At 46.9% G+C, this 9,355-nt stretch overlaps 1 protein-coding gene across 1 annotated transcript; it reads left to right on the forward strand.

The window, feature by feature from the left end:
- Positions 1–243: 243 nt before the first annotated feature.
- LOC119275530 (probable chlorophyll(ide) b reductase NYC1, chloroplastic) lies at positions 244–4,784 on the forward strand. The gene is made up of 10 exons (XM_037556393.1): positions 244–645; positions 1,469–1,547; positions 1,662–1,797; positions 2,297–2,371; positions 2,453–2,648; positions 2,820–2,888; positions 3,025–3,164; positions 3,332–3,454; positions 3,604–3,796; positions 4,046–4,784. The coding sequence occupies exons 1-10, from the start codon at positions 337–339 to the stop codon at positions 4,229–4,231; spliced, it is 1,506 nt and encodes a 501-aa protein (XP_037412290.1). The 5' UTR covers positions 244–336; the 3' UTR covers positions 4,232–4,784.
- The last annotated feature ends 4,571 nt before the right edge of the window (positions 4,785–9,355 follow it).

Consider the following 9,355-nt stretch of genomic DNA (forward strand, 5'->3'; position numbering starts at 1 on the left):
TAAGTTATTTCTTTTAATAAATTCCTCCCTCCATCCTGAATTAACTGCCGTTGAAATGAGTGTATGTCACGGAGATTGTAGAAGACAAAGAGAACCCACTGGACCCAAGCATAATATGTAATTAGTCCGAGCTTGTATCCACAAATTGAGCTCCATTTTCTCCGTGGAAATCTACGGAGTTATTTATTCACTGGCAAGTGCAAGGCACACGCCCCTCCATAAATTAAGGAGCAAAACAACCCCACACAAACAAAAAGGAGCGCACAGTACGAGCGAGAACCGACCGGAGCGAGAGGAAGAGCACAGGATCCTTATCTCCTCCGGGGGAAGCGCGCCATGGCCGCCGCGGTCGTCCACCTCTCCGTCCACGCCCGCCTCCGCCGCTCGCCGGAGGTCGTCGTCTCTCAGGCGTGCCACCGCCCTTCCCTCCTCCGCTGCCGCGCGTTCAAGCAGGAGGCCGGCGGCGACGACGAGAAGCCGTCGTCGCCACCGAACGAGCCGCGGAAGTGCAGGAAGGGGCCGCTGTACACGCTGAAGGCGGCGATCCAGGGGCTCGCGGGGTCCCGGTCGGCGGCGGCGGAGGTGTATGGCGGGCAGCAACAGTACGAGCTCGCCGTCGAGAAGGCCGAGGAGATCTTCTTCTCGGTGAGCTCTCCGTTCGCGAACCGTCGATTGCCCGATACATGCAGTTGCTCTAGATGATATGGTTAATTTTTTTCGATTGATCGGTTGCTTGGTGCTTGGTTAACTTATGCATATGCAGATACGGGGATAGGTATCGTAATTAAGCTGCATGGGTGCGAGAATTGCTCCTATCAAATGCTGAAAATGGTCCTACATATGTTCCAGGGCCTAGGTTCTAGTTGATCTTCTCTTCTAGTGAGTTTAGGATTCCAACCCACCAGCAGTGGCGCAATCGATGTGGCACGTTAGATGTGTGAGACGCTGATGGGCGTGTTCGATTTTGCTAAATTCTATGTTGCCTGTATTTTTTGTTGTTGTTGCTAAATCTTAGTCATCTAAAAAAACTGCACATTGGGAGCCTAAAATTGCTGTGTGAACGGTGTGTAGTCAAGCTAAACGTTACTGTTTTTTTTTTAGTTTAAAGAGTCATATGGTGAGGTGGGATGAGGATATGGTTTGATGTTGGTCGTGTCATTCTACTTGTGACTCTGAACAAAATGTCCACTGTCACATGATTCTAACCTAATTGCCTGTGCGTTATCTGCTTATTCGCAAGGTCTGTTCAAAATTTGTTGCTACTTAGATTGGCTGCATCGTGCCTACTCATATATTATCCATTTGAGCTGTCCAGTCATGTGGTATATACTTACAATTGCCATGTTGACTCTTTGCATGCTCAACAGTAAAGAATTTCATCTTTTTTTTGTTCTGAAACAGATCACACATTGTACTCCTTTTCTGAAACATAGATGATCTGTATTCACTGATTTCCTTCTCCTCTCAGGTTGCTACTCAGGTAGGCAGATATGTCATCACTATGATGAGCAGTGGTGTTGTACTAGCAGTTGGATTTCAGTTATCAGGTCAGTCATATACTCTTGTACAATCCACTGCATTGCCTTTGTATTCTGCCTTTCTCTTTGTTTCATATAAAGCACCCGTAGGATTTCAGTTAATGTGTCTACCGCTGTATTTAGGTGGAGACAGCCAAACGGATGCACTAATTTGGTATAGCTGGCTTGGTGGAGTAATTATCGGCACAATGCTAGGTGCAAACAGTGTCCTAGAGGAACACTGTAAAGCTGGACCTCGCAATGTTGTCATAACGGGAAGGTAGCACATTTAACATTCTTCTTCTGACATTGCCATGTGAATCTTTTCCCAGGAAGTAGTGTGTGTGCTCTTAATATACTCCCTCTGTTCCAAAATAGATGACTCAACTTTGTACTAACTTTAAAGTTAAAGTTAGTACAAAGTTGAGTCATCTATTTTGGAACGGAGGGAGTAGAACAAAACAAATAATCTAATCTAATGAATGTCTCCAAGATAAGTTGATAGGAAATACTATTTCACCTCAGTATCCTCTTTCTACAGATTGCATAAGTTGAGTACAAGTCTTGTAGTATCTCTTTGTTGGTTTATAAAGGAGATTATGATCTGCGGTTATATATATTACGATCCCCTAAATTAGTTGCCTTATAAACCTGTGAAGTAAAAGTTGATGGATGTTGTTTCATGGATCTGACACCACTGATTGCATCCATGGGAAGCTGTTTCTTCATTGTTATTTATTTTTACGATCATCATTGACCATGTACTTTTATTTTGGCAGCACAAGAGGGTTAGGAAAAGCACTTGCTCGGGAGTTTCTTCTTTCTGGAGATCATGTTGTAATTGCTTCCCGCAGGTGGTAGTCCTTGACATAATGCTCAAATTTTAGTTCAATGTTCTGTCTTAGTTTTCTTACTATCTCCATTTCAATTGGCAGCCCTGATTCAGTTCTTCAGACCATCAATGAGCTTGAAGAGAACATACAGGAGGGCTTGTCAGTTGCCAAGAAGAAACAAAGAGAAACTTTATTACAAGCTAAGGTTGTTGGTACATCTTGTGATGTTTGCAAACCAGAAGATGTAAAAAAGCTTGTAAATTTTGCTGTTGGTGAGCTGGGTTCAATTGACATTTGGGTAAGTAATTCTGTAGAAATGGATGCCGCTAGGCATCTGTTCTGCATTTTTCACCTCAAGAGTCACTTAGATTCAGTAGAAAAGTACAACTTTACTGACTTGTACCCTTTCATTTTATTCTGTATTTGCGTTGTAGACTGCTCTAAATACGATATTTTAATTTATCTACAGATAAATAATGCTGGCACAAACAAAGGTTTCAGGCCACTGGTAAATTTTTCAGATGAAGATATTACCCAGGTTTGTTCATTGATATCTTCCATCTGTCCGTAATGCTTCCTTTTAATGACAGGAAACTATAACTAGCTCGATCATGCTCGATCATCCAATCTGATTTCACTATTCCTTAAAACTGTTTTCCTTGGTTTACTTGCAGATCGTCTCAACAAACCTAGTTGGTTCTTTGCTCTGCACCAGAGAAGCTATGGATGTCATGCAATACCAAGAGAAGGGAGGTCATGTATTCAACATGGATGGAGCAGGATCTGGAGGATCAAGCACACCGTTGACAGCTGTGTAAGCACCTCAGCCATCGAATTATCTGCTACGCATTTCTTTAACACTTACATTGTAGAGATGATGTGTCCTGCTTTTCTTGTTGTCTAAAACTTGATGATGCATTGTTTTTGACGCTCCTGCTTTTACAATGAAACTAAATCTGATGCTGATTTGCAATTTTACAGTTATGGCTCAACTAAGTGTGGACTAAGGCAGTTCCAAGCATCGCTTATGAAGGAAAGCAGAAGATCAAAAGTTGGAGTACACACTGCATCTCCTGGAATGGTCCTTACAGATCTCCTTCTAAGGTAACCTCTAAGTTACTTGACTTCTTCAGATGCCAGGGGATTCGATTGGCGCAAGAAAAAATAAATTCATTCTGTACTCTGTAACTCTCTCCTTATATATAATATATACACGCCCCTCCTGTTGTTAACCTACAGTCTATTCTTTGCAGTGGCTCATCTCTCCAAAATAAACAGATGTTCAATATAATATGCGAGCTTCCAGAAACAGTAGCAAGGACATTGGTTCCAAGAATGCGAGTTGTGAAAGGAAGTGGAAAGGCAGTAAACTACTTGACACCACCAAGAATCTTGCTTGCCTTGGTTACTGCATGGGTTCGCCGAGGCCGATGGTTTGACGAAGAGGTAGCCTGCTTCTTTCTACTCCCTCCGTTCCTAAATACTTGTCTTTCTAGAGATTTCAACAAGTGACTACATTCGGCGCAAAATGAGTGAATCTACACTTTTAAAATATGTCTACATACATCCGTATGTTGAGTCCATTTGAAATGCCTAGAAAGACAAGTATTTGGGAACGGAGGGAGTATAATATAACACCCTCCATTCTGTTGATGTATCTGTTGCAGATTCTGACCGGTTGTTTACCGATTGCAGGGGAGAGCAGTATATGCAGCCGAGGCTGATAGAATTCGCAATTGGGCTGAAAGTCGAACACGCTTCTCCTTCACAGATGCCATGGAGATGTACACAGAGAATACATGGGTTTCCGTGTTCTCACTCTCTGTCGTCTGTGCGTTCATAATGCTTTCCAGTTCGGGCGGACCTTTCCCTGGCACATAATCCCTGGAGTCGCCAAACCAGATAATTCTTTTTTCACCACTGGGATTCTATCATCCAATGACATATGTTGCGAATGGGGCAAAGGTGATCCCAGACGCGTAATTATGCGCAAAGAGGATCATCATCAGCCGCCTTACCATTTAAGGATAAGCTAACCGAGCCCTCAGATTAAGAAAAGGGTAAATAGCATTTGTTATGTGGGCATTCCACTTACTGTAAGCTAGTGTGTAAAGCTGTCTTGCAAGAACATGTGTCTGAAGTAACCAGAGCATGGAAAGAGTCGACTGGCGTTGCTCGTCTCTTGTACATGTACATGTAGTAGTTATGATCCTTGTAAATTCCCGGGTGTCGCGTTGTACCCTTCAAAAATGTATAGCAACTTTAGCAACACAGTTTAGAACTGGAAGGAGTTGCCATACATGGTTCGTCAGTGTAAAGTTCAAGATATGTATGTCCCTGTTCTTGTAGAATACATACCATGGGAGGACAAAAAAGGTTGTATAGAAAGAAGCAAGACTGGGAAATGTGAACTAATGAAGTGGATCTTTGTGTACATGGAGTAAATTTCCACTGTGACTTCTTGATGGGAAAACAACACTTGACCTCGTACGATGGAAGCATAATGCTAATGTATACAGGAGCAAATTTCCACACTGACATTGTGGGCGGATCATAGGACCCGCAGAAATTGCTAATGACTCCAGACATATGCAACAACGAATTATCACATCATGCATATCACCCAAAAAGTCCAATGCCAAAAAGGATCAACACATGCCGCAAAAAAAAACATCCCAATTACAAAAGCTTCAAATATGCACATCATCAGCATTTTTTTTAATTCGCGAACTTTTTGTCAAATCCGTAAATAATTTTTCAATCCGTGATTTCTTTTTAAATCTGCGAACAATGTTTAGTCCTGAACATTTTTTAGTTCGTATTTTTTAACTTAAAAGTAAGACCAATAAAAAATAGGGATACAAAAATAAACAATAAACCTTTTTTTTATTTTTTTAGACAACTTTTTTTTAGTAAGACAAAAAACAATAAAGTTTTTTTAGGGGAACTAGGGATTTTATTCATTGATCAAAACATCCGGAATACAAATAATATTTGGGGGATCCCTAGCCACATGTGGCGACCTTCCGGAAGCGACGAAGCTGCCTTTGACAAAGCATGAGCTTCAAAGTTCGCTTCCCTAACCTCGAACCAAAAAGTAACTTTAACAAAATCGTTTACTCTATCTCTAATCTCATCTAGAATCATGGAATAAGATGATTGCGCACCCTGGTTGATATCCGAGACAACCTACATACAATCTGAAGCTATTATCAGATGTGATATGTTGAGATCCTTTGCGAGGGAGAGGGCTTCATTGCATGCACAAGCTTCCAGACTTGGTGCATCAACTAGTCCTTCAAAGATCGTCGCCGAGGCTCCCAGATACTTGCCCTTCTTGTCTCGACAAACAGCTGTAGCAGCGCCCATGCATCCATTGCTGGAAGTCCTCCATCAACATTTAGCTTTGCCGAGTTTTCACCCGGAGCGATCCACCTCTGCACACGAGGCTGGGCTGCCCCATAGTTGGTTGTATGGTCCTCACCGAAGCAATCTCCAAGTCCTCCAAATACCTATTGATGAAGCACATAGTTGACAGAGGGCTCTGAAACTCGTTATCATGTATTGCACGCCTCCTCGCCCACCAAATCGACCACATTGTAATGAGCACTCTTGCCAGGTCTTGTTGGTTCAACGTTTCAAACAGCCAAAACAGCCAAAGGCGGGCATCATCCACTCTGTTGGATAGCAAAAGCTCAAGAACTTCTTCATCCCCTAGGGCCCAAACGCACCGCGCCATGCAGCAGTCAAACAACGAGTGCCGCCAAGAATCTTCAGTTGAGTTGCATATAGAGCAGGCCGGCGAGGTCGCCATCTTCCTCTCATGTGTTACAGTTCCCGTTGGCAGTGACATGTGTGACAGACGCCATACAAAAACTTTCACCTTTGATGGTATTTTAACCTTCCACAACTGTGACCAGGAATGACGCTCAACTACCACATTTGACCGGCCCGTCCTCTGCTCGAGCCAGTCTTCTCGCTGTTGCCTAATCCCACTTAGCATTTTATAGGCTAATCTGACAGAGAAGACACCCCTCCTGTCATAGTGCCATGCCCAAAAATCATGTTGTACTCTGGAACTCAGTGGTATGTTCAAGATAACTGTTGGGGAACGCGGTAATTTCAAAAAATTCCTACGATCACGCAAGATCTATCTATGTGATGCATAGCAACGAGAGGGGAGAGTGTGTCCACGTACCCTCGTAGACCGAAAGCGGAAGCATTATGAAAACGCGATTGATGTAGTCGTACGTCTTCACGATCCGACCGATCTTAGTACCGAACGTACGGCACCTCCGCGATCAGCACACGTTCAGCTCGGGGACGTCCCTCGTACTCTTGATCCAGTTGAGGCCGAGGGAGAGTTTCGTCAGCATGACGGCGTGGTGACGGTGATGATGAAGTTACTGTCAGGACCCCGACTCAATGCCACATCGATCTAGCATGTAACACCTCATATCACTTTGCGGCCTCACGCACGGTATCCCCACGGGTGTCGCCTTACCTTTGCCCGGGACCGTTTGCGCCTTTTGGCACACGTATATGATAGTGTCGCTAGCATCCATATGATAAGGAGCCCGAGCTGACATGGCTAGTCGTAAACCCAAAGTGGCACAAACTTACAGGGACATGCATCCATGACCCAGCATCGAACGTGTCGGTCATCAGCGAGTGAATCCAGGCTGTAGCACTGGGCTAGCAGGACTCCGGTGAACCGGGCTGTAGCGGGCTAACAGGACTCTGGTTTTCATCGCGTGACATTTCCCCGAAGGGACAGACACAGGAACGAAGAAGGACACATGCCGGCCAGCCTAAGTGTTCCGGAGCAGTAGCAAGCTACCATGGCTCAGTGGAAGCACTAGGAGACATTTCCCGGTAAGAGAGGCTACTAAGGATAAACAACTAGATAGTCAGATCCCACACATACCAAGCATTTCAATAACATACACACAATATGCTCGATATGTGCAAATACAACATGGCATCACAACATGACTCTACAACTCAAGTATTTATTCAATAGGCTCCGAAGAGCTAGATATTACAAACATGGGTCTCATGACCCAACACTCAGAGCATACAAGTCAAAGCACAAGCGGAAGCTTAACATGCCTGGGTACAGACATCTACAAATGAAAAAGGCTGAGAAGCCGGAATATCTACCAGATCCTGCCGAGGGCACAAGATTGTAGCTGAGGTAACAAGCTAAACGTCGAAGTCCACGCAGAACTACTAGTGAGACGGAAGTCTCTGCAAAAACGTAAATTAGGCAAACGTGAGTACAAATGTACCCAGCAAGACTTACATAAGAACTAACTACACATGCATCATTATCAACAAAGGGGATGGTGGGGTTTAACTGCAGCAAGCCAGCTTTGACTCGGTGGCTATCCTAAACTACGACTGCAAGTAACTCTTTTGAGGTGGCGCACACGAGTCCACATATTCACCATATCAATACAGCACTATGGATCCGCTCCCGTCTTCCTACAAGAACGCCATCCATAGCACTCACGCTTATCTTGTCGGGGGTTGGGTGCGACATATGCCAAAGGATGGCTTATCATGGTGGGGGCGAGTAGAACATCGCCGGTGCCTGGAAACGGGATGAGGCGAAGACATGCACGCCGGCGAATCTTACCCAGCTTCAGGGCTCTCCGAGGAGATAACACCCCTACTGCTGCTCTGCGGGGTCTCCTCATGATCACTAAGGCAAAGTGACTACAATGGTGCTCCTGGAGCTGTATCAGGAGGCAGGAGAGGGCAAGGCTAGCTCTCTCCTCCCTACGCTATCTGGCCTATTTCTATCAAGGTCCGAACCCTTTGCATGGGTGCCCCGGGGGGTTTATATAGGCCTACCCCCCGGGGGTACAATGGTAATCCGGCTGGGCGCGGGTCCCAACCGTCTGTCTCTCAGACCGCCGTCCTTCCCGCCGGCTTCTGGGGCCCGCCGACTGGCGGGTCCCGCGGACAGGCTTGATACTGTAGCGGCACTCCTGATGATGCAGGCTTGGTCATGGGGTCGTGGCAACAGTGCCGCCGTCTATCAGGCGATCACTGTCGCCATTCCCCATCCTATCTGGTTAATGGCTCGTGGGGCCCTGGGGAGGAGTCGGCCGACTCCAGGGAGGCCGACTCCCACAGGTCCGTCTTCGGGGCGCTCAGGCCGCCTTCGGTCCACCCACTGACAGGCGGCCCCGCGGTCTTCGGGTCGTACAGGCCGGCATCGTGGGCACAGTGCATTGCGCAGTGTGGCTGAGGTCAGGGCAGGCATGGCAACAGTGTCGCGCCTCGTCGGAGATCTTCCAGCGATACAGCTCACTGTAGCCATGCCGGCCCTTCGTAAGCAGGGGGAACGGCCACGCCGTGACTGTACCCGGCATCGTACTTCGAGATGAGGGAGGAGTCATGGGCCGACTCTCCATAGTCGGCCTCTCTGGAGGTCGCCAGTTTGGAGTCAGCTTATCTCGGAGTCGCCGTCTGGGACTCGGCTTGTCTTGGAGTCGGCTCCTGGGACTCGGCCTGAGGGGCGCGGTTTGCCCCGATGTCTTGAAAGGTCTTGGGACTCGGGTTAGCATACCTGTGGCCCATTACTCCGATAGTAGTCCCCAAAGCTGGTGAAGCCCTGCGGACGCTGCATTGTGGGGCTTCAACAGTTTCAACCTCCCCGGAGCGGACTCTGGAACTCGGCTGCCGTCTTCTCTTGGGCCGACTGTCGAGAGTCTGATTTTTTCTAGCGAGGAGCCGCAGCTTGAAAGTCGCGGCGGGAAACCAGGCTGCGTGCCTGATACGCTTCCCTGCTGCCATCGGGGCAGTCCTATCGCGTGGCGCCACGTGGAGAGGACAGTCTGCCTGCCCACGCGCGCGACGGGACGGGCCGTCAGGCGGGGCCCTCCACTACCATGCCTCGGCATATGAACGGATCCGTTGCGTTCGTGGACGGTTGGTTTTCCCACGTTGTTACTGCGGGCAGTAACTTCGTGGGGTAAATCGTGGGGCGGCGTG

This window comes from Triticum dicoccoides, chromosome 3B, assembly GCF_002162155.2.
Source record: "Triticum dicoccoides isolate Atlit2015 ecotype Zavitan chromosome 3B, WEW_v2.0, whole genome shotgun sequence".
Taxonomy (NCBI): Eukaryota; Viridiplantae; Streptophyta; class Magnoliopsida; order Poales; family Poaceae; genus Triticum; species Triticum dicoccoides.